Source organism: Misgurnus anguillicaudatus, chromosome 18 (assembly GCF_027580225.2).
Source record: "Misgurnus anguillicaudatus chromosome 18, ASM2758022v2, whole genome shotgun sequence".
Lineage (NCBI taxonomy): Eukaryota > Metazoa > Chordata > Actinopteri > Cypriniformes > Cobitidae > Misgurnus > Misgurnus anguillicaudatus.
Window position 1 is genome coordinate 27,447,685 of NC_073354.2, and position 25,407 is coordinate 27,473,091.

General features: G+C 41.3%; 2 protein-coding genes across 2 annotated transcripts in view; both read right to left on the reverse strand.

Annotated features, from left to right (window-relative positions):
* Window positions 1-2,184, reverse strand: part of LOC129429175 (alpha-tectorin-like) — a 44,243-nt gene extending 42,059 nt beyond the window's left edge. Inside the window, exons 1-2 of the mRNA XM_073855390.1 lie at window positions 1,873-2,184; window positions 1,449-1,602 (exon numbers count right to left, since the gene is read on the reverse strand). Coding sequence (XP_073711491.1) covers window positions 1,449-1,602; window positions 1,873-2,184 — 466 coding nt within the window. The remainder of the gene's footprint in view (window positions 1-1,448; window positions 1,603-1,872) is intronic.
* Window positions 2,185-17,757: 15,573 nt separating this feature from the next.
* Window positions 17,758-23,141, reverse strand: LOC141350296 (thrombomodulin-like). Its single transcript, XM_073855391.1, has 4 exons — window positions 23,062-23,141; window positions 19,741-19,847; window positions 18,053-18,101; window positions 17,758-17,921 (listed from the first exon to the last, which is right to left on the reverse strand). The coding sequence occupies exons 1-4, from the start codon at window positions 23,072-23,074 to the stop codon at window positions 17,758-17,760; spliced, it is 333 nt and encodes a 110-aa protein (XP_073711492.1). The 5' UTR covers window positions 23,075-23,141.
* Between the last annotated feature and the right edge of the window lie 2,266 nt (window positions 23,142-25,407).

Sequence of the window (25,407 nt, forward strand, 5' to 3'; positions counted from 1 at the left end):
ATATAATGTAGCCAAACCAGAGAATGGATGGATTACACCATTCCAAGATATGTAATTTGCATAGCTCTAGTGCTTAGGAGGAGATTATACTAATTTTGAATAAGCGTGCATGCGTGCCCTGTTTATGAATGATTGCAATTTATTAAAGGTGCCCTTTCTCTGTCGTTTTTATTGTTTTATACTGTTGTCTGAGGTCTACTCGTGACATTTGCATGGTTTTTACATCCAAAAAATAAAAAGCAATAAGTATTAGGACATTTTGTACCCTGTTTTTGAGGCTTGTTAGAGAAATGATCCGTTTTAATGGGCGGGCCGCATTGATGACTTGGAAGTAAACGCCCACTGCTATGATTGGATAACAGTTTTTCGTTCAAACGAACTTCAATTTAATCTCATGTGTAATCAGTTTAATGTTAAGTGAGTGTCTTAAGACACAGTGTCTTTCTTACACACGCATATTTTATCATAAACCCTTTTGACACACACACACACACACGTGTGTCTTTTATCGTAAACCCACGCACAAAAACACACACACAAACACACACACACGTGTCTTTTATCATAAACCCTTTCGATGCGCGTGTAGCAGCACACGCACGCACACACACACACACACAAACGTCTTTTACATAAACCCTTCGACGCGCGTGTAACGAACGCACAAACACACACATGTGTCTTTTATCACATTCGCTGCGTGTGTATCCGACGCATGAATCGCGTCCCTCTGAAGAGAAATCCCGGACGCAACTGCTAGTGACACATAGGACTAAAGTGTTTTACTCACACACACACACACACACACGTGTCTTTTATCATAAACCCTTTCAATGTGTGTGCAGCATGAATTCGCGTCCCTCGGAAGAGAAAACACCGGCCGCCATAGTGACACATAGTACTAAAGTGTTTTACTCACATAAGCTGCGCCATTCTGTCCGGATCCAATATTGATAGAGGAGCATTGCTTAGAGGAGCATCGCAGTCTCTCTTCAAATCCAGCGTTCTTCTGAACATCCAAACATGTAGAAACTGTTATGATTCCCTCGTTTAATAGAAATGATGTCTCTCGACGAAAAACAATGGCCCAAATACGTTTAGCCATCCTTGCTGTAACTTGTTATGAAAACTAACTCAACTACACGTAATATGTGGGCGTGGTTTTATGTGGAAGGGCCTCTTTAAGATACAAACATTTCACTATCAAATCTGACATTTAATCTGAAGTATTTGTGAATCCAGAGGAAAAGTTTTGGAAAGGTCCATTTTACGTGTAAATTTACTCATATATTGACAAAGGTTTCATGAATGAGGCCCAATGTATGATGGTGAGAAGGACTTTTGAGCATGGCAGCTTCACCATCCCACCAGTATGGTACACAATTGCTTGTCAACTGCTAATAGCATATATGGCAAATATGCACCAGGGAAGCTGAAAATAAATTTACCATTGAATTGACAACCCGGTGGTCCGAGATCTGTTCTGAAGGCCCATCTGCCTGAAACATTGACATTGCTGCTGTATGTTAAGCTTGTGAAGTCATTTTGCAGTGATTCAGTAATTGAGAAATGGTAGCTTGAGTCGATGGTGTCATAACCAGCCTAATGTTAAGACACATACAGACGTCTATTTAGAAAGATAGTTAAAGAGTAATACAATCCTTTTTATAATGTACTGTACCTGTACAGGTAGTTGTGATAATTCAATTGTACCATAGTTCATTAAAACAAATGAGAAATTGCCATTTGAAATCAAAACCACTTGAAAAGATGTTTCCTGTAAGAATATAAACAGTTTTCAATATTAAATATTTTTTTCACTGTTTTGCTGTTTAAATATTTTACTGGACAGAAGAAATCTGAATTTCTTACTGTTCCTGAATTTGAATAATATGCCACTCTGTCCCATGTTGCAACAAAGACCCATGAAGCAGAGAAGCTCAGATCAGGAAAGTATTGGTTTATGTCTTGTGTAGCTTGTGTCAGGACACTGCCAGAGGTGTACTGCTGATATGAGATGACCCCGTTAAAAAGGTTATTAAAATCTGTCCAGAATGGAGCAATGAGGTCTTTTCCACCATGAGCTGGAAAGCTGTATGGAGAGAAGCTGCTCCATGCCGCATCAAAAGTCAAGTGTCCATTGTTGTTAACCTGAAAAGTATGTGGATTTATCTTCATGAACATAATCCTTATAAATGTCATGTATAACAGAGCCTTCCTTTATTTGATACTTATTCATTTTTAATCATTCAGAAGTATATCAAACAGAGTTACCGGAAGTTAAACGTAGTCAAAGTTGAAACATATTTTTTGTAAAAGATTTTCTTACATAAATTTGGTTGTATGCAAATCCAAAAAATATAAATGGTTGCAGGAGGTAAATCATTTCAGAACTTCCATCATCAGAGCGATCATTCACTGTGTCTCTAGTTCCAAATGGATAAAATGGATCTGTTCCTAAAACAAATAATGAAACCTATGAAAGTAACATCACAGTGATGCCATAGAAGATCTTTTTTGGTTCTTTGAAAAAAGATTTAGTCAAAGGTTCTTTAAAGGCATCAGCCAAAGAGTCAACAGAACAAAGTCTCATATAAATATAGTAGAGGGTTGAGTTAGTGACTCCTAGTTGCTATAGTAACAGTTAAGACTCCTCTATCTGTTTGCCAAATTTGATAAAATTCTGGTGTATAAGGCTATGTTTACATTAATGCGTTTATGCCTTAAAACGCGTTACTTTTGCTACGTTTACGCCTTTCATCTACACTACATCACCGTTTTCGACCCTCATAAACGGATTCGTTCGCAAACGCTTAAGACCCTGTTTTAGTTTGAGAACTCAGACGTTGCTCTGAGTGTAAATGAACCTAGACAGAGTCTTATGTAAACGAACAGCTGATGTTAACGTGACAGCGCATCATTTTCAAAGTAAAAATTCTTTTTATTCAGGTAAATGGAGGTTTGCAACGGAGGTTTTGCCACAAATAGTAGGCTAAACATCTACCAAATGATGTTTTATTAACAAGGTTCGGGAGGAGCACGATCAGATAATTAACTAATCAAGCACAGGTGCATCTAATTTGGTAATCAGCCAAACACTACATATACAGACTTCCTACCTACCTCAGTCTATCGTGATTGTTTTCGGATATACTGCTTCGAACTGCCAACATGTCTGAAGTCGAGCTTTACCCTTCTGACGACGAGTTCTACGCTCCACCGCATGCCACCGGCTCAAAACAAGCAGCTGGCTTCATGGCAATTCCTCCGACCGGCTCTAAGGAACTCCCGAGCCAACCCGGATCTTCTGCCGAACCACACGTCTCGGCTCGCGGCCGGAAGTCCAAAAGGCCCACCACCCGCACTCCTACACAGCGCAATCTCCGTTCACCTCCACCTTCTAGACAGCCTGTACAATCTCCAACATCTTCTTATGCCTCAGCTTCTCCATCCATCCCTCCCATCTCGAAATGGACCGTCGCGGGTTTGAGACAAGCTCTGACAAACTCTGAAGTTAAGTTCTCTCGCAAGTTGAGCAAAGCCCAACTTTACGAGCTTTATATTTCTTTGGAAAATGATTCACCCACCCCAAAAAAGGTAACAAAATCTCGCAAAACCAAAAGTCAACATTTCATTCTAACGTCATCTTCTTCCAGATCAAGTTCCGGTTCACCTCAAGCACCTAGACGCAACAGACCGTCAGCGAGTCTAGGCCACGCCCCAGACTCAGCCGTCTCTCACACTGCTCTGCCTCCCTCCTCCTCCCAACCAATCGCTGCAGCGAGCCAATCGGCTACAGCAGGCTTGGTTTCTCAACCCTTTATTTTTTCCCCGGCTGCAGACGCTGGCGTGAGGATGCCTCCGCCAGCCCCTCAAACTCAGCCTCTTCTACCTTTTCCTTCTGCTACTTTTCCCTACCAATGGCCAGCAGCCCCTGCTGGGGGTGCACAAGCAGCACACCATCAGCCTGCTACAGCGCACCGACCTTCTCCCTCTTTTCCATCCTACGGGCTTCTCCAAGCTCCAGGGGTCAATCCGTGCGTGAGGCTGCCTCCGCAAACGGCTACGCCCCCCCTATTTTCTCAATTTCCTCCTACTCCTTTCTACGGGCTTCCCCAAGACCCAGGCGCTAATCCGTGCGTGAGGCTGCCTCCGCAAATGGTTTCAGCACCTCTTTATCTTCCTTCCAACTCATCTTTACAAGACAAACCTTGCTACACTCTTTTCACAGCAACCCCCCTACCTACCCCAGTGAATGCTGCCGCTCTGGAACCACCTCCCGTGCCTAACTCCATCAAAACACAGATTCTGACAGGTGCAGACATCGATTTATCATCTCTCCTCTCTTTATTACCTCCCGCCGAATCTCACCGGCAAATAGATTGCGGAGATTTTTCCGTAACGTTAAAAAATGCATCTCACAATTCATCCCGTCCCCTTTCATTTTCGGAATTCACCATTGCATTTGGCCGCTACACCGAAGTAATCTGCACCGCTTTTCCCCATAGACGACGCGAACTCAATGATTATCTGGCGTTAATCGCGGATCTCGCGTTGTCTTATGGCGGAACCCATTTTTTCACATACCACAAGTTATTTTCGGCTAAATGTGCAGTTCGCGTCGCCCAGTGGAACCAGTGCCCCTATTGGGGCGCGCTGGACCCCGATCTGCATAATAAGGTATTTTTCAGTTGCCGCAATATTTCCTGTGCAGTATGCAGGTCAGTTTCTCACTCCACTACCTCATGCCCACAAATTAACCCAGCCATCATACCCTGCCCAGAACCAACGCAAGTAAAATCCACCAGCTACGTCCCTCGCCCCGCAACCTCTAACTCATCATCAGATAATCCGTTTTCCAACAACCAACAAGTTTGTGGGAATTTTAACAGAGGGAAGTGCGTGAGACAACACTGCAAATATCTTCACGTATGCAATTATTGTGGTGGGGCTCATGCCCGTACAATATGCCCTGTCATGAAAGCTTCAAATAAAAAATCTAGAAATTACTTATCGACTCCAGTCAATTATTTGCGTCTTTCCTCTGAACTTGCACTTCACCCAGATACCAACTTTACTAATTTTCTTTTATCCGGTCTCCAACAGGGGTTCAATCCCGGTACTAATTGTCCGCTGGCTCATAGTTTTATTTGCGACAATCTACAATCCGCGCTCGCAGAACCAGATACAGTAGATGAATTAATCAAAAAAGAAGTCGACTCGGGCTTCATGATCGGCCCTTTCGAGACCCCCCCTTTAACATTTTTCGCATCAGTCCAATAGGAGTGGCTACCAGGAAATTTTCAGGGAAAAAGCGCTTGATAATCGATTTATCAGCTCCACATAATTGCCTGGTATCCAGCATAAATAGCCTCATACCCAGCGAAGAGTATTCTTTGCGCTACCATGATATAGACCAAGCGATCTCTATGATTAAAAATGTAGGTCGCGGCGCGTGGCTGGCTAAAGTAGACATCACTTCTGCATTCAAAGTGATGCCTATTCACCCAGACTCATGGCACTTATTCGGGATACGTTGGCACGGGAAGTTTTATTTCTCAGTACGCCTTACCTTCGGATGTAAAAGTAGTCCAAAAATTTTCGACATGTTGTCAGAAGCAATCTGTTGGATCCTGTCCAACAACTACGCAATTCCTCACATTATACACCTGCTTGATGACTTTCTTGTCATATCTCCTCCCGATGCCATTCCAGCCGAAAACATTACAAAAGTTCACAGGGTTTTTTCTGAATTGGGAATTCCCATCGCGCAAGAGAAGTCCTTAGGACCAACCCAATATATCGAATTTTTGGGCATCAATTTAGATTCAGTCAAATTCCAAGCTTCTCTGCCAAAGGAAAAAGTCGATAGGATAATCTTAATAGCCACCTCTCTGGCAGAAAGCCAAAACTGCTCCAAACGCGATCTCCTATCCGTGCTCGGTCATCTTAATTTCGCAATGCGCATAATTCCGCAAGGCCGCTCTTTCATCTCTCACCTCCTCGCACTGGCATCTTCCGTGCATGCATTAGATGACCAAATTGACATTAATCAAGCAATTCGGAACGAACTCGAATTATGGATTACTTTCCTGAAACAATGGAATGGTTTATCCTTTTTCTACAACGATCTGCTTTCTCTTCCCGGAGACATTCAATTATTTACCGACGCAGCCCCATCCGTCGGTTTCGGTGGATTTTTTCAGGGGCACTGGTTCGCGTCTACATGGCCCCCTCAAATGCTCAACTCTCCCCAGTCCTCCGCACTGTTTGAACTCTACCCAATAGTCGTTGCTGCTTTTCTATGGGGAAAAAACTGGTCAACGAGTAATATTCTGGTATACTGCGATAATGAAGCAACCGTACATTGTATAAATAAAGGCCGCTCTCATTCCATCGCTCTGATGCCACTAATAAGACGTCTATTTTGGATTTCAGCTTGTGATCAATTTATCATAACAGCTAAACATATTCCCGGATCCAAAAATCAAATAGCTGATTCTCTCTCTCGTTTTATGTTCCAGAAATTCAGAATGCTGGCTCCGGAGGCAGACCCATCACCAACCCCAGTACCTCATTATTCACAACTCATATTCCCATAACGCATCCTTTAAAAGCGCTCCTCGACGCGTCACTCGATTCTATTCTCCAAGCAGTTTCACCTAGAACCATTAATTCATATCTAACAGCATGGAGATGTTTCAAAACATTTCACCTTTCTTTTAACCTGCAATTTCCAGATTTTTCTCTCCTCACAATTACTTCATTTATTTCCTACCTCAATTCCGTTAAGAACCTCCAAGTAGGGTCTATTAAAGGATATTTAAGCGGCATCCAATTTTTTCATAAATTAATCTACGGTTTCCCCTCCCCCGAATTAAATAATTCTCAAACTTCTCTTCTAATTAAAGGAATCCAGCGCTCTCGTCCTTCAAAAATAGATTCAAGACAACCTATAACCCTGGACATCCTCACAAAATGTCTCCAAATTCTCCGCACAGGTTATCATTCGATCCATACAGCTCATACCCTTGATGCCATGTTTTTATTGTCTTTTTTCGGTTTCCTGAGATGCTCCGAAATTGCAATAAACTCAAAATTCAACCCGAAAATCCACCCGACTATCTCCGACTTGTCCATTCTCGATAGTGAAACAATCGCTTACTTCATCAAACAAAGTAAGACGGACCAAGAGAAGAAAGGCCATTATATATACATTTTTAATCTCCCATCCCCAATTCAACCGTATCAGGCTCTTTTGTCTTATTTAAAACGCAGGAATGCCCAGTCTAAATCCGCAATAGACCCTCTATTCGTCGACGACTCCAACCATCCCGTTACACGTTTTTGGTTCCAAAAACACTTAAAACAAATCATAGCTCTGACAGGTTTACCCGTGGAGCATTTTTCCAGCCACTCATTTCGCATTGGAGCAGCAACTACCGCAGCTCAAAAAGGTCTATCACAAAATCAGATACAAGCCCTCGGTCGATGGTCATCAGACGCTTTCAAAAGCTACATCAGATATAATCATCTTCACATTAAAGAAGCACATGCAGCCCTGATCGGTTAAACATGTATTCCGTTCAACAGCCCATAAATTCATATACATAAGTCACAACTCATCTCATTATCATTCCATTATTTTTGTAAATCTTTCAGCATCGGACAGGGCTCCCCTCCTGGTGCAGCAGACCCACGGCTCCCTTCGGTCGCAGGGCGAACCCCCCGTCTGTCGTCTGAGCTATGCCATGTTCTGCGACGGATGGGGATCCCCCTGCCCGGTGCAGCAGAGCCGCTGGCTCCCTTCAGGCGCAGCAGGAGCCCTCCGTCCGACGCGTCAACCCCGCCTTTATTACATGCCTATTCAGCGTCGGACAGGGCTCCCCTTCCGGTGCAGCAGACCCACGGCTCCCTTCGGTCGCAGGGCGAACCCCCTGTCTGTCGCCTGAGCTATACCATGTTCTGCGATGGATAGGGATCCCCCTGCCCGGTGCAGCAGAGCCGCTGGCTCCCTTCGGGCGCAGCAGGAGCCCTCCGTCCGACGCGTCAACCGCGCTTCAATTTTATGCCTATTCAGCATCGGACAGGGCTCCCCTTCCGGTGCAGCAGACCCACGGCTCCCTTCGGTCGCAGGGCGAACCCCCCGTCTGTCGCCTGAGCTATACCATGTTCTGCGATGGATGGGGATCCCCCTGCCCGGTGCAGCAGAGCCGCTGGCTCCCTTCGGGCGCAGCAGGAGCCCTCCGTCCGACGCGTCAACCCCGCTTTAATAATATGCCTATGCAGCATCAGACAGGGCTCCCCTCCCGGTGCAGCAGACCCACGGCTCCCTTCGGTCGCAGGGTGAACACCCCGTCTGTCGCCTGAACTATACCATGTTCTGCGATGGATGGGGATCCCCCTGCCCGGTGCAGCAGAGCCGCTGGCTCCCTTCGGGCGCAGCAGGAGCCCTCCGTCTGACGCGTCAACCCCGATTTAATTTTATGCCTATTCAGCATCGGACAGGGCTCCCCTTCCGGTGCAGCAGACCCACGGCTCCCTTCGGTTGCAGGGCGAACCCCGTCTGTCGCCTGAGCTATACCATGTTCTGCGATGGATGGGGATCCCCCTGCCCGGTGCAGCAGAGCCGCTGGCTCCCTCCGGGCGCAGCAGGAGCCCTCCGTTCGACGCGCTAATTCACCCACAGCATTTATGCGCATCATATTCGTGCTCCTTTTCTAGCCCTCACAGGGCTCATCAGGCCGAAGCTGCAAGCTTCAGTTCCTATTAAGAACCACTAAGCTCTCCCGGTCGGCCGGCATATTTCTCAACGCGCATATTTTGGGGGGGTGCAGAAATATTTTTCTCTCTGGCTGCTGTCCTATGCATCAAGCTTCCTTTGGGGAGTTCTCCGGGTTCGGGCCATACCCCGGATTCGGAGTTCGAGCTTCACTCCGGATCCTGAGCCCTCCCCCAGGACAGCACGCCAAAATATGCTTACTTTCGCAATCAGATTAGATGTAAGGGCGAACTCGTGAAATGATGTTTTATTAACAAGGTTCGGGAGGAGCACGATCAGATAATTAACTAATCAAGCACAGGTGCATCTAATTTGGTAATCAGCCAAACACTACATATACAGACTTCCTACCTACCTCAGTCTATCGTGATTGTTTTCGGATATCCCTCCACCACCCCAACTCGCCACTCTAATCTGTTCTATCCCAGTTTGGGATGGGGGAGTTCTCCGGGTTCGGGCCATACCCCGGATTCGGAGTTCGAGCTTCACTCCGGATCCTGAGCCTTCCCCCAGGACAGCACACCAAAATATGCTTACTTTCGCAATCAGATTAGATGTAAGGGCGAACTCGTGAACCAGCTATTATAAATGCTATATCGGATTGTTTAAACATGCATCCTTATAGATAATGTCTGTTTTATATTAATGTTTGAGTATTGTTGGGTTGTTGTAATGTGTTTATGTTTTGTTTAAATTTAGTTAGCTTACGAAAGATAGACTGTAATTTTAAACGCAATATAGGCGTTGTAAAGGCCAATATGAAGGGAGAATTGTAATGGGTCAGACATTATTTTCCAGTTTAATGTAAGTTTTGTTTGCTACTTTAAAATGTATTTCGTTTCAGATAATTTGTCTCTTAATTTTAATCGATGTTTTGTTGATAAGTTTTTTGAATATAAATTAATAAAACAATAAACCCAACGTCATTAATATATAATGCTCGTTTAGGCGCTTTCACTTTTAGCTAACATTATTCTGTGTTGCTAGCGGAGGACATGCACGGACCTCGCACACTTTTAAAAATTAATGCAATAAGCATATACTGTTCTCAACTAACATGAAACAGCAAGCTAAACTCGTTCCTTCAAAAGTTTTTCCTCCAATGAACAGGCAATGTGTTGTACTTGGCAGGTGATTTTAATGAAGAAAAGGTAAAACTGAAATAACAAACACATAACAAAATAAAGGTAAGTATTTTGTGTATTACCATTAATTAATAAATAATGTATTTTTCCCCTTTACAGGTTACACTTTCAATATGTCTTCATTAAGATACAGGTGAGTAAACACATAAATAAATTCAGCACAAACAAATAATATATTGCTCCTAAATTAGGTCTTAAGTTATTAAATTAAATATACTCACTGACGATACCCCATGACCGAACAAAAAGAAGGATGGATAGAGATGGCAGTAACTACAACATGTGCTTCTTTAACATGGCCGTAACTCCAGCACAACAGGAAATGATCTCACCAACAAGAAATCTCATTTTCAAAATAAAAGGCGCACCTTCAAAATAAAAGTGCTCTACAATAAACAGTCTCTTGGAACTTCTTAATTACACCACACTCCCCGCCTGGCATCTGTAGAATGCCATATATACTTAATTCTAAACAACCTCTGACTCCAAAAGAAGAACGACCTCAGAGATCGGTCTCAGATAAGTCCTGGGGGAATGGTGGGAGGTCACCTTTACTTCCACCTTCCTAACTAGCCCATCGTTACTCTGAAAGGCCTTTGCTATTACTCCCATTGACCATTCATGTCTTCTTGCTTGTTTGTCCTTTATTAGCACTATGTCTCCATCCTTGAGATTTGGCTTCTTGGTATGCCACTTTTGTCTGCTCTGAAGTGTATTCAAGTACTCCAGCCTCCATCTTGCCCAGAATGTGTCTGCCAACGCCTGAACTTTTTTCCATTCACATTTCAATAGATTGGTATCCGTGAAGTTCCCAGGAGGAATTGGTGGAGTCCCAATCTTCTGTGTAAGCAGCATTGCTGGAGTAAGTATCAGAGGCGCTTCCGGGTCTGAGGAGACTGGTATCAATGGCCTGGAGTTAATTATGGCCATTACCTCTGCCATCAATGTGCACAGGACTTCATGGGTAATCTTTGACCTCCCTTCTTGAAGCAGCATTGAATCCAGGATACGCCGTGCTGTTCCTATCATGCGCTCCCAACTGCCTCCCATGTTAGATGCATGCGGGGGGTTAAAGACCCATGTGCATTTTTGACTGAGTAGATTGCATTGACACTGTCCTCTTGAGCGTCTGTGGCAAGCTTCAATTCATTTGTAGCACCAACAAAATTCATCCCCCGGTCTGATCTAATCTGCTTTGCTGGTCCCCTGATCGAGAAAAACCTGCGGAGAGCGTTTATGCAGCTTGAAGCAGACATTGACTCAATCACCTCCACATGGACAGCTCTTGTGGACATACAAGTGAACAATATCGCCCACCTTTTGCTGTTGGCACTTCCACCTCTGGTCCGGCGTGCCATGACTTCCCAAGGCCCAAAGACATCCAGGCCTACATAGGTAAATGGAGGCTCTTGCTGCAGGCGCTCTGGGGGGAGGTCCGCCATCTGCTGCTGTTCCAACCTGCCACGCAATTTTCTGCATGTCACACATTTGTAGATAAGGCTGCTGATGGCTCGTTTTGCTCCCACTATCCATAGGCCACTTCCACGCACAGCTCCTTCGGTGAAGTGCCTTCCCTGGTGTGAGACATGTTCGTGGTGATGGCGAATAAGTAACACAGCAAGATGATGCTTGCCAGGGATAAGGATGGGATGAGTCTCATCTGCCGTCAGGTTTGAATGGATGATGCGTCCTCCTACACGTAACAGACCCTCTTTGTCCCTCACAGGATGCAACTTCTTTAGAGGACTATTCCCAGGTAAATCTTGTTTCCTTTCAAGGCATGTCATCTCTTCTGCGTAAACTTCACGCTGCACACTCTTTATGATGGTGTGTTCCGCCTTGATTAATTCAGCACTTGTAATGCCTTTCTTGCAGTAATGCCATCCAACACATTCTGCATCATGTGCTGGTTTGCGGAGGCTTTGTGCCACATGTAACAGTCGAGCTACAGCTCTTGTCAGTCTACTCCATGATGAAAAACGTTCAAAACGCTTAGTATCCAGTTGTTCTCCTGAGACCTTTGTCGAAAGCGCTGTGACCTTTGGACAAAGTTCTACATCTGAGTCTGGATTAACCAGTTCAAAGGCCATAATGTTCGATGGCGACATCTCTGGTTCCAACAAAAACTTTGGTCCCATCAACCAATTGGTTCCTTGCAACTGGCTTGCAGGCACGGATCTTGAGCCGAGATCAGCTGGATTGTTTTCAGTGGCTACATACCTCCACTGACTCGGATGGCTGGACTGTCTGATGCGCTGCACACGGTTGTTAACATATACATAGAACCTTCGAGATTCATTATTTATATATCCTAACACAACCTTACTGTCCGTAAAGAACGTGATCCTGTCCAGCTTAAACCCTATTTCCTCTCTGATCTGATCCGCAATTTCTGTGGCCAACACTGCAGCGCAGAGTTCTAGTCTCGGGATGGTGAGCTCTGCCAGAGGTGCCAGTTTGGCTTTTCCGAGTACGAAACTGACTTCTGTGCGTTCTTTGTCAGTTTCCACCTTTAAGTAGGCAACTGCTGCGATTGCCTTTACCGAGGCATCAGAAAAGACGCATAGCTCTGTGCCTTTAGCCCCAATCAGTGAACATGTAGCATAGGTGCGGCAAATGTTCAGACCATTAAGCTCTTGCAGTGAGTCCTGCCACCGTTGCCACTTCTCAAATTTCTCTGGAGGCAGAGCTGTGTCCCAATCTGTACCTTGAGAGACTAGTTCTCGTAGAAGGAGCCTGCCCTCAACCGTCACAGGCGCCAGGAAGCCCAAAGGATCAAACAAACTATTGATCGTCGAGAGCACGCCTCTGCGCGTGTAGGGTTTCTGAGGCTTGGGAATGTTAAAGGTGAATGTATCCTTTGTCATATCCCAGACTACTCCCAAACTGCGCTGAATAGGTAAGTCGTCAACTGCAAGGTCCAGAGTCTTCATACCCTCGGCTCGATCTTCTTTGGGAAAGGCATTTATAACATTGACCTTGTTTGAGGTGATCTTGTGGAGCTTTATGTTATAACCTGCCAGCAGATTTTGGGCTCTCTTTAGAACATCAACTGCTTCAACCTCAGTTGGAAAGGACCGCAAGGCGTCATCCACATAGAAGTCTTTCTTAATGAATTCGCAGACATCCCTGCCGAAATCCTTCTCTCCCTCCTGTGCTGTTCTCCTCAACCCATAAGATGCCACAGCAGGTGATGGGGAGTTTCCAAACACGTGGACCCTCATCCGGTATTCCACCACTTCACTTTCAGGGTTGTTGTCCTTAAACCACAGAAAGCGCAAAACATCTCGATGCTCTTCCTGGACCAGAAAGCAATAAAACATTTGCCTAACGTCAGCAGTTATGGCAACAGGTTCCTTCCTGAACCTAAGAAGAACTCCCAGAAGACCGTTGTTGAGATTGGGCCCCTGAAGCAGGACCTCATTGAGTGAGACACCCTCAAAGCGAGCACTTGAGTCAAAAACAACCCTGATTTTACCGGGCTTGTGCGGGTGGTAGACTCCAAAAATGGGAAGGTACCACACCTCCCTTCCCTCTGATGGTGGTGCCAACTCTGCATAGTTGCTATCCAAGATCCCTTGCATGAACTCCAGGAAGTCTTCCTTCATGCTGGGTCTCTTCTGGAAAGCTCGCTGCAATGACATAAACCGTTGGTGTGCCTGCTGTCTATTGTTAGGGAGCTGCTTCCTTGGGTTTCGAAAGGGCAAGGGTGCCACCCAGCTGCCACTTTCATCCCTAACAAACCCCTTATCCATTAGCTGTAGAAAGGTCAAATCATCGATTGAAGGTGCTAACTGATTGTCCCTTTCAGTCCTTTGGAAGACTGTTGCACCAAGGAGGTCCTCTTGTTGATCTAGAGAATGAAGCCAAGATAGAGAACTGTTCTGCTGAAGGGTCTGGCTGAAATCCTCCTTAATTTTGACAAGGTTCTCACAAGGACGCATATAACTGGGACGGCCATTGTCCATGATACATGTTTTAAATGTATTTACTTCTGTAGGGGTGTGGGCTCCACCCAGGCAGACGTCACCGACAATGACCCACCCAAGATCATGCTTCTGGGCAAATGGAGCATCGTCTGGGCCATTATACTGCCGACGCACCTTGTGGACCTGGAGAATGTCCCTTCCTAACAGGAGCAAGATGTCTGCTGTGTCATCTAGAGCAGGTATTTGGTTAGCCATAGCTCGCATGTGGCTGTGTTGGTAAGCTGCTTCTGGGGTTGGGATTTCTGTTCGGCTGTTTGGCACATTATTACACTCTATTAGAGTTGGAAGGGTGATACTTAGCTCTCCTGTGAGTGGTTCAACCATGTAACCATGAGCTCTTCTACCAGTCACCTTGACAACTCCCGCACAAGTAGTCAGGATGTATGGTATTCGTGGTCCCTGTATCTGAAAGGTGTCAAAGAATTCTGTCTTGGCCAACGAGACGTTACTTTGATCATCTAAGATCACGTACATCCTTTTACTCTCCTCTGGATGACCTTGAGGATAGACATTAACCAGACATATTTTTGAGCACGACTTTCCTTTGAAGCCCTTACCACAAACTTGTGTACACATTGGTTTGGCCGCTATGATTTGTTCATCATTCGGTGTGGTGACTGACTCCCCGCCGTGAACCTCGGAAGGGCTCTGCTCTTTGAAACCCTTTTGATCCTTGTAAGAGGTTAGCTCCTTTGACCCTCTTGGAGCAGGACCAAAGTGCAGTGCAGCCACATGACGTTCACTTCCGCACTCTGCGCATTTGATTGGAGCACCACAATCCTTGGCCTGGTGGGAGACTGAAGCACAGCAGCGAAAACACACTCCCTTATCCCTGAGGAATTTCTTTCTTTCATCCAAGAGCATAGCTCGAAAGCTCTTGCACTTCTTAAGCGCGTGCGGTTTTTTATGTATGGGACATAATGTGTTCACATCTTCGTTTGGTTCCCATCCCTATCCATAGTTGTTTCCTTGTTGTCCACACTTGTCTTATGTACAGACACAGGATTCTTGTAATTGAGATTCGCCATTCTCTCCTTTTTCAGAGCGGGTGCAACTGTATTGGTCACATAAAAACTTGGATCATTTCTTGCCCTGGCTTGTCTCCTTACAAATTCAGAAAAGACTGAAAAGGGTGGGAAATGTACCTTGTGATCTTCCTTATATTTTGATCCAAATGTCATCCATTTATCCTGTAAATGAAAGGGTAGTTTTTCTACGATGGGACTTACTCCCCTCGCCGTGTCCAGATAGGCTAACCCTTGGAGATAACCATCTTCCTTCGCAGCTTCAAGTTCGCACAGTAAATCCGCAAGTTCTCGAAGTCTGTAGTTATCACGGTTGCCTATTCTTGGGAAGTTGTCCAGTTTTGCAAACAAAGCCTTCTCTATGGCTTCTGGAGCACCATAAAGTTCATCCAGTCTTTCCCAAATGAGGTTCAGACCCACCAATGGTTGGCGGACATTGGCAGCTTTCATCCTGCGAGCTTGATGACTCGATTCGGGACCTAGCCATTTTATGAGAAGGTCAATTTGTTCGTGAGCAGAAAGTTCAAGTCCTTTCACAACACTTGTAAATGTTGACTTCCAGCCAAGGAAGTTTCCTGGCTGATCATCAAATTTGGTCAAACCCCCTGAAACTAGCTGACTTCTTATCAAGAACTTAGCTAAATCTGATGTGTTGTTATTTAAACCGTGGCCAGGAAGGGGATTAGAAGCATAGTGGCTGAACATTTTCTGCTGCTTTATTTGATCTAAAGTATCAACTTGTTGCCTTCCTTCTACTTTGATTTCTTGATGTAAGCTTTGAAAGTGCTGACTGGAACGCTGCTGGCTATGTAATTTAGGAGTATGTTGGTAGCCGTCAGGCTGATATGATTCAGAGTGATGTAGATGTGCCTGATGTGGGGACGAGTGTTTTGGCATCTCACAATCTCCATAAGGGTGTTGAGGTTTATGACTGAGAGACTCAAATGCATGGCAAAGGGAGCCGTGCTCTTCATCCAATGTTAATAAGGCGAATGGCCCCTGTTGGTTTATATAAAACGGCTCATCTGGGTTAGAATCATCTTTTTGTGAATGCCTTGCCACATATTCACTCACTTTGTCTTGTGGACTTTGCGATGGTAAAGACTCAAAGTCCTGCCGGCTCCCGTGAGAGCTTAATTCGCTGGCAGCATTTTCCATAGCAATGGCCTTTGCAATTGCAGCCTCTGCTTCTGCTTCTTGCTTAAGCGCATCTAATTCTGCTTCTAGACGAGCCTTTTCGATTTTGATCTTCATTTCCTTTCTGATGAAAGAGGCTCTGGCTTTCGCTGCCTCAGCCTCTGCCCGTGCTGTAGCAGCTGCCACGTTGACAATGGATCTTTGAGAGCGTAAAGATCGCCGTGCACTAGATGACGAGTGTGATTTTGCATCAGCAATCTTTGTATTGTCTTGTGTTTTTGGGGTCTCATTCATTGAAACTTGAGACAGAGGTTCCTTCTCTGAAACCATCTTCTTCTCAGAGGACGTCATTTTACTTTACTGTTCTCAACTAACATGAAACAGCAAGCTAAACTCGTTCCTTCAAAAGTTTTTCCTCCAATGAACAGGCAATGTGTTGTACTTGGCAGGTGATTTTAATGAAGAAAAGGTAAAACTGAAATAACAAACACATAACAAAATAAAGGTAAGTATTTTGTGTATTACCATTAATTAATAAATAATGTATTTTTCCCCTTTACAGGTTACACTTTCAATATGTCTTCATTAAGATACAGGTGAGTAAACACATAAATAAATTCAGCACAAACAAATAATATATTGCTCCTAAATTAGGTCTTAAGTTATTAAATTAAATATACTCACTGACGATACCCCATGACCGAACAAAAAGAAGGATGGATAGAGATGGCAGTAACTACAACATGTGCTTCTTTAACATGGCCGTAACTCCAGCACAACAGGAAATGATCTCACCAACAAGAAATCTCATTTTCAAAATAAAAGGCGCACCTTCAAAATAAAAGTGCTCTACAATAAACAGTCTCTTGGAACTTCTTAATTACACCACAAAGCATTTCTGATAGGCTAAAGCAATACTTCACCTCTTACTATGTTTGATTGAAGTTTGCATTTGCTGAAATTTATTTTTGCTTCAAGTTCGCTACTGTTCAGTACTGTTCAATTGAATGCTTTCTTTTTAAATCATAAAGACCTTTCTGTTTAGTTATAAAATCAAAATTAACCTATTAATCATATTAATATGTTGTAGGGGGGAGATAGAACAGTATAAGACTTTCCAAAACATATTTTTATAGGTTCAAAAATAGTGTCTTTTATAGTTGCCAGCAAATGACCCATGTATGACTTTTTGTCAATATCGCACACCCCTAGGCTGCGTAAACGCGCAAAGGTAAGCTATTATTAGAGTAATAAGTTATTTTACACTTTTATGCGCATGCCCAGTTACATGACTGGTCATGTTTCATGCGTTTATGGTGGTGTGAAGATTCTTTTTAAAATGCCAGTATAAACGAGGATCGTTTTCATTTTAAAATGCCGTTTTAAAACGCAAATGCTCTAATGTAAACATGGCCTAAGGTGTATAAGAAAAAGAATAAGAACACTAATGAAAACAAGAGGAATCTTCCCCCCTTTGGAGCTTGACCCTTAATACATAGTTTACTTTTGGTGTTTACCGAACATACAGTCACGAATCACAAAGAGTTTTATGTACAAAAAAAATTTAAGAGAAAAATCTATTTTAAGAATATGCTTCAAATAAGACTTAATAAATCTGAAAGTAAAAACTTTTATATCAGATAAAACCATGAAATAACATTAACAAACTGTCCAGAGCATCAGCTGTAAATCATACCTGTGCATGGGTTACTGATGTTTATAGGGAGGTTCAGGTCTGTTGCTTTATATCCACTCATACACGAGCAATTGTAACTCCCAGCAATGTTGTTGCAGATTGAGTTTGGACCACAGACTGGAGGTATCTGAACACATTCATCCACATCTTTAAAACCAAAGAAAAAACAGAAGATATTTAGAAACATTAAAATAATGCAATAACCTAAAGATGTCAAGTTCCTTAATGATACCAGCGATTCTAAAACATCACACTGGTAGAAAATATAACAATCAGACCTGCATCTCTTTTTTGTATATGATGCTGTGACTCATCTGTGTGGCTAAACTGCAAACAAGTAAAACAAATTATATTAATTAATTTACCTTCATTTTTATATGCATCAAGTGAGTCTTATAACCAAAGTTAACTAAATGTTCCTTTAATATGTACATATCAATATCAGAATTTAATGAATAGAAAGTAATCTTAGATTAAAGAAATAATTAGAATCTGGGCTGCGTTCCCCGAAACCTTCTTAGCTCTACGTCGTTCTTAAGTTGTACCTTAAGCTGTACCTTATCGTTAATACGTGTTTCCCGAAACGTTCTTAGTTACGTATCACTTCTGTAAGTCGTTCGTTCGGAAGGTTGGTCTGAAGCACTCTTAGCTATACCTTATCCCACTTGACTCAACTAGGGGCCATCACTGTGATAAAAGCTTGTGTAGATTGCAGTCTATATAACTAAATATCTCTAAAAAAAAGTTGAAGTACACTCCGTGTTAAATTAGGCATTTTTTTATTTAAAGATTAAAATATTCACATAATTAGACATTATTACACTGATGGTTGTTAGATTTTTTATATTTTTTTCAAAGGAACATCAGCTTCGAACTATTACAGGCTTAAGAAACTATTTAAAAAGAGTTTGGGTGGAGGAGTTGGTGAAACTATGGCAGGGCGAATCTATTTTAGCTGCAATAAAACAAATCAAGTAAAAAGCAGACCACGGGAGCACATTCATCACGAAATCATAATTGTTGATTTTCCTAAATATTATTATTGATGTTAAGTCGACTTTGCATCGAAGTTTTTTAATGTTTTCTAACTTTGAGGCAGCTGCATGCCATATACACTCAAAAGAAAATGCTCCACTTGATTATTGCTTGTATAAGGTCAACACATTTTCCACATTAAAACTAATCAAAACTAAAACCTAAAACAATCATATACAACAATTATATATCATATAATATATATTTTATGTTATATTTAAGGTAAACAGACAGGCGCGGCTCCAGAAACGCGTCCATTAAGCGTTATCCGCATTTTAAACGCGCTGCTTGCGCAGTGTCCAAGCACAATAAACGCGTGAACTAATGAACAACAATTTTTTTTATATATATTTTTAGTGTAATGCCAAGCCAGGTGACTTGCACGACCCACCTTATTCCCCTGTGCAACGCATTTATTAACCCCTAATATAAATTATCCTTTAAAGTGAAGGAATAATGGATGCATTGGAGCAGTTTATGCATTATACTTTTGGACATGAAGTTGCGAGTTTTGCATGGGTTTGATAAAAAATAAAATATACAAGGTTTATATTAAATTTGAAATATTTTTACCAGATATTCCTAATAAGTGTAACTTTTTCTATTTCTGAAATGTTTCTTTAATAAATAACACCGCTCTCTCATAACGCAGCGAAGTACCTATTACATAAAGTGAACAATTGATTGTCGAGCAATCGATATCAACCTATTCAGCACCATCGCCATGGACAGCACCTGGTAACGTCGTACGTAAGAAAGTATACCTTAAGAAACCCGCTAAGGTACAGTTCGGGAAACGCGCCTAGAAAAGGTAAACCTGTAGTTAAGGTTTAACTTAAGAGTCTTCGTAGCGCGCTAAGGGAGAACGTTATCGGGAAACGCTGCCCTGTTCATTTTCATTTAAAAAAATTGCATGAAAACGTTTCTTTACCTGAAATTTGCTTGTTTCTGGGACATCAATTGTTTCTACCACACATACATGTATAAGCAGAATAGCCGCAGTCAATCCAGTGAAGTACTTCCATGTTTGTCCTGTGTCTAATTACAGATCAAAATTCCTCATTATTTAAGAAGTTTATTTCTGTCTGCCACCTTCATACTAATTCCCCAACAGACCACTGCATAAAAATTAATGCTAGACACCACAGACTCATAAAACATCCGCAGCATGGTATAGCAGACTATACCATTGCAGATTAATTGGCTAGTTCCTCTGTATTAATGTTTTTTAGTCACTTCATGATCCTAGATATACTGTCATTTATCTAAGTATGCCTACTGTTATTTTAGTGTAATTATGAAGACTGCTTTCAGGGGTTTGATGAATACTTAATGCAGTTGTTGAGATAAGAAATGGCTGTAGACAGTACGCATGTAGACAAGCATTAAGGCATGAGAAATATCTGACTGAGAGGTACAGATTCTCAGGTGATGTAAGAAATGTCAGTCTAGCACTGAAATCACTTTTACAAGACTGCAAGTAACAGGAACAGATTACTCCATAAAGTGTAACATTAGTCACAGTAGAACAGGCATTCTTTTGTGTTACAGCTTTCCCTATTGTCATTGGATGCAGTGGACTGCATCCACCCCTGTGCCAGATATATGAGACTTTTTTAATGTTAAAATTAGTACACCCAATAAAATATGTCAGCAGACACCTTATGTGTAGATTTATTTTTGCCATCAAATCACCAGCATGCAAAATGTTCTTAATAAGATTTTCTGAAAGTGATGGATGGTCCAAATTATTATGCACATGTCATTTTTGGTTATTTTTTACAATAAAGTCAGTAAGTTTACAGATAAATTGTATTTTACCCTCAATAGTTATATGACAGTGTGTATGTTATTATTCCAAATTATTATGCAAAATGCACTTTATCAAAATATCTGTCAAATGTGCTGCATGGACAGATAATTAAAAAACATTGTAAATCAAATAACGTATTTAACACCAGTTACGTAAAGAATATTTGACGACGGGCCATTGAATTATAAGAAAATAATGCACACCCCGGGTGCAATGCGGCAATGGTGCTGTTACACCGCGGGTGTGCATTATTTTCAAATAATTCAAAGGACCGGAGTCAATTATTCCTCTTATACCACGATTACCACAAACATTGCTCTGGTGCCATTTTTTAAGACATTTGACAAGTTAGGTGTGCGGTTATCAGAAATTAATGCATACCTACGGAACATTTCTCGGCCAATCAGAGTACAGCACTCAACAGACCCATGGTATAAATAATAATATATGAGCATATTTTTCAAATGACTTTAACTCTCCCATTCATTAAAATTGTAAGTCTATAGTTTCTGTCTTTATTTCACTTGAATACGCTAGTATTGCATCCCAGAGTTGATGTTTGAATATGAATTATAGTGCTGTCCACCTCACAGATCTTTTATATAATGATGCTATAATGAGTCTATCTCTTAAGACTGAGGTCAGAGGATGATAGTGTTCATAAGTTAATTATTTTCTTATTTCATGCCCATATGAATTAAAATAGTCACGTTGCTTTTTGCAGCATGCTATAGTGTATTATCCTGCATGAAAGTAAATTAATTTCAAAAGACATAATTCCTTTTATTTCCCATCTTTTAGGTCTTTTAGGTACATATTTTCCATAATTTCCACATTACTTCCCAATATTCCAGTCAAAACCAGCCTTGTTTGAACATGGTGGCTATTTACCAACAATCCAGAATATACTATTCAGTGTATTATGGCATGTCAATGAATAAAACTTCACGAAGCTCACGGCAAATGTAGTATTTTGGAAGCTTTATGGTGGGATTGAAATCCACTTTTATGCACTGAAGTATTCCATATTGAGGGCTTCTTGGTATTACAGAAAAAAAAATTCATATGGTCAAATCCTGTACATAAATCTTATAATAAATCAATGATTTTAGTTCCACCAAATATAAATTGCTATACGAAATAAATAGCTTTTTTAAAGATAATGCACAATTTTTGTTTCTAGAAATATGTTTTCATACCCATATTGTATGAGAACTACAACTTGCTTAATAATGTGAAACAACTTTTTCAAGGTTTCCCTTTAACTAAGATCACCCTGCAAACTAATGAATAAACTTGTCTGAGATTAATACCAGATAGCTAAGAAGATATGGAAAATAAATCAAAGCTAGTTCTTTAAAACCTTAGTGTTTTCTTCTGAAATATTACTGAATTGGTATGTGACATGCATAACAATTTGGAGCACAGTGTAAATAAGAGTAGCTTTATAAGATAGATTAAAGAGAGAGATAGAATAAACAAATTGATAAAATACTGTAGATGCACATAGTAGAAGTTAAGTGTTTGCAGTTTCATGATTAATTTTTATGAGTTTTATCCATTTTTGTATCAGTGATTCTGTGATCAATCCCGTGGTCTGTTTAAGAAAATCCGTGAATGTGCACTTATCCTAGCAGCTGGCTTGACATAGATGCACGTTCTCATCCTGCCTTAGCAATCGTGCGACAGACTAAGCCAGAATGCGCTGAATAAACTAGGTCAAGCTGGGCCTTTTCTGTTATCCTGGCTTCTTAAAGCAACACTATGTAGTTTTTTTTTACCTTTAAATAATGTCTCTAAAATTATTTCAGTGATAGAACAACTTTTAAGTGGACAAATTGTACTGTTGCTGCAACCTCAGCAGCCTCCTAGCTGCTACAAGCACACTCTGAAAGTGGTGGACCACACAGCCCCGCCCCTCCCCCTGCCTGCAGAAGAGTGTCTGATACCAGGCACTGTTGCGCTTTTCAACCACATGGGGGAGGTGTAAGTCATTTTTACATGGAAACTACATAGTGTTGCTTTAATTCTACTTTTGTGCAATAGCCCCAGGACCCAACAGCAAAATAATTAGATATCAAGCCTTTGAAGGTAACTTTTCTTGTGTTTTATTCTAGCAATACTAATAAAACAGGTTATAATTGGATATGCCAAAAATGTTTTACACTTTCTGAGTGTATATAAACAGGTTTTTATGGTGTTCAAGTCAAGCCTACATTTTATGTATAGGTTGAGTGCACATGAAACATGGTACTTTCCAAGTTGTTGGTGTGGCACGTAAATACCATGGTGGAAGGAAGTTGGTTCAGTTCCAACACCAATTTTAAAATATTTAACCAGCTAAGCAGGTGTTTGGCTTCATACCAGATCTCTGACCTAAAAGGAAGGTCATTGTGCCTTGTAACAAAATATGACAAAAAATAGTCAAATGTATTGTACCTTTACAGGCCATGATCCACACTTAGGTATTGTGAAGTCAAAATCACGTCTAACAAAGTTAGATTTGACTTTTACACCTGTAAAAAAAATTAAGTTTCATATGGAGATCAATTTCATTAAAATATTCCAGCAATGAAATCTGTTTTTATTAAAATCACATTTATTTTCTTTCATTGTTATTTAAAATTCTCACGTATCTTTGTTTTATTGTGATTTTATCGTGTGTCTCTTTTTTCTCTTTTATATATTGTTTTCTCAAATCTATGTAAAGCACTTTAAATGACCTATGTGTATGAAATATGCTATACAAATAAACTTGCCTTGCCTGGCCTTGCCTTGACAGTTTTAGCAAATATACTTACTGCCATGAAACTTTAAAAATTAATTTGAATTGGGAATGAAAATGATATTTGATATCATAATGTTAATGTTTAATCTTAATGTTTGTAGTGATGTGTTAATAACAATAATAAAGTTGTGACAATGTCAGTGGAATTGTTTTATAATAATATCAAGTGTTAATAGTACACTGAAAAAAAATTGTGGACACCGGTGGCACATGATTGAATTAAGTTATCTTAAAATTATTATTAATTTTAATATAATTTCCATTACATTAAACCTAATTCAATTATGTGCAACCGGTGTCCACAATTTGTTTTCAGTGTCCTATTAACACTTGATATTATTATAAAACAATTCCACTGACCTTGTCACGATTTTATCATTGTTATTAAACATTAACATTATGATATCATTTTCTTTCCAAATTCATTTAAAAAACCAACAAAAAATATGATTTACTGTTGAAATGATAATAAACCATTATAAGATTAAAACTGCACTCTTACCTGAAGTTGCACCACTGGTATTCTGGCAAGCTTCTGTGGAAAATTTTTGTTTTTAATGTCAAATGACCCACCCCCAAAATTGAAATATAGCCTATTTAAACCTAACCATCCCCCAATGGATTATTTTGATTCTTTTAGTTTCCTTGTTCCTTTTAGGTTAAGTTATCATGTGAAAATCACATTTAGGATACTGCCACATACATGGTCTTTTTAGATACAGTATAACTTACTGTATGCTTGGGGCTCAGGGGATGAGAAATATTTTCTCACAATAATTCTAAAAACACAGAACTCCACCGAAAGCAAGAGAGATTCTATACATCTGCTGTACATCAGTTTTTTTTGTTTATTTGTTAAATGTTTTGCCTGATTGAAATTATGTGCACACTGCACAGCTATCAGTAACACAATAGTGCTCTAAACTGCTTTGACAAGATTTGATCCAGAGATTTCTGCAGATTTATCAGCAAAATAAGCACAAACAAAAATGTGAAAAATCCAGCTAAATCCAGTTTTCAGCTAAAGCTCATTCTGTTTATCTTTGACTGCATGATCCCTGCAGCATTTTATACATAGATTCATTCTTTTGACCATATTTTTTTGTCACACAGTTTACTTGAGACACAGCTCATATCTGATATCCGTGTTCACATTATTGATTGTGATGGGCCCATATAGGGCCTGCAAGACCTTCTCTGCGGGCCTAAACACTAACAGAATCACTGACTTTTCACTGACTTTTTATATATATATTGTCCATGAATGTTTAATGAAATATTCTCAATAGTCTACTTTTTAACTTTCACACAGTTTCTTGGTTGCTGCTTCCAGTAGTGTATTTTTATGTTGAAGTTCTTATCCAATCATATTTCAGCCGTCATGTGTTGCCAGGGTTAAGAAAATCTGTCTTGAGGCTTTAGGGATCATCAGTGCCTGCTCCTGTGGCTTAAAATGAATGACAATGCAGCTGTTAACTTAACAAACCAATTTTGAGCTGTTGACTCAGCAGGCATTTCAAAGAAGAAAAAAGGCTGCACTTTGCATATAAAACGTATTTATTGCAATAAATATGTTTTATATGCAAAGTGTGGCCTTTTTTCTTCTTTAAAATTACTTATACGTCTGGTCAAGCACAGTGTTGCCAACTTGGCGACTTTGTCGCTAGATTTAGCGACTTTTCAGACCCCCTTGGCGACTTATTTTTTAAAAAGCGACTAGCGACAAATCTAGCAACTTTTTCTGGCATTGTTGGAGACTTTTGGAGACTTTGACGTGAAAGCGCGTGTCGTTTACTCTTCTCAACAAGCAGCTGCCACCGCTTCCGAAGAGTCCACCCCCATCCCAAAGCACTCACAGGCGGGGTAGTCCTCGCGCCGCAGACCAGTTCTCTCCCAGCTGCATACAGTCAGGGCAGGAGATTTGGTTAATCTCTCTGCGTTCAGACGGCGTAATCGTGCATGCGGGAAGCCTGGCTGATTCCGCAATGACTTACATT

Excerpts from the sequence above, each read along its gene's own strand:
- LOC141350296 (XM_073855391.1), bottom strand. Across the intron at positions 18,102-19,740 it reads CAGAAACAAGCAAATTTCAG|TTTAGCCACACAGATGAGTC; the intron begins GTAAAGAAACGT and ends ACTTGTTTGCAG. Across the intron at positions 17,922-18,052 it reads TATACAAAAAAGAGATGCAG|ATGTGGATGAATGTGTTCAG; the intron begins GTCTGATTGTTA and ends TTGGTTTTAAAG.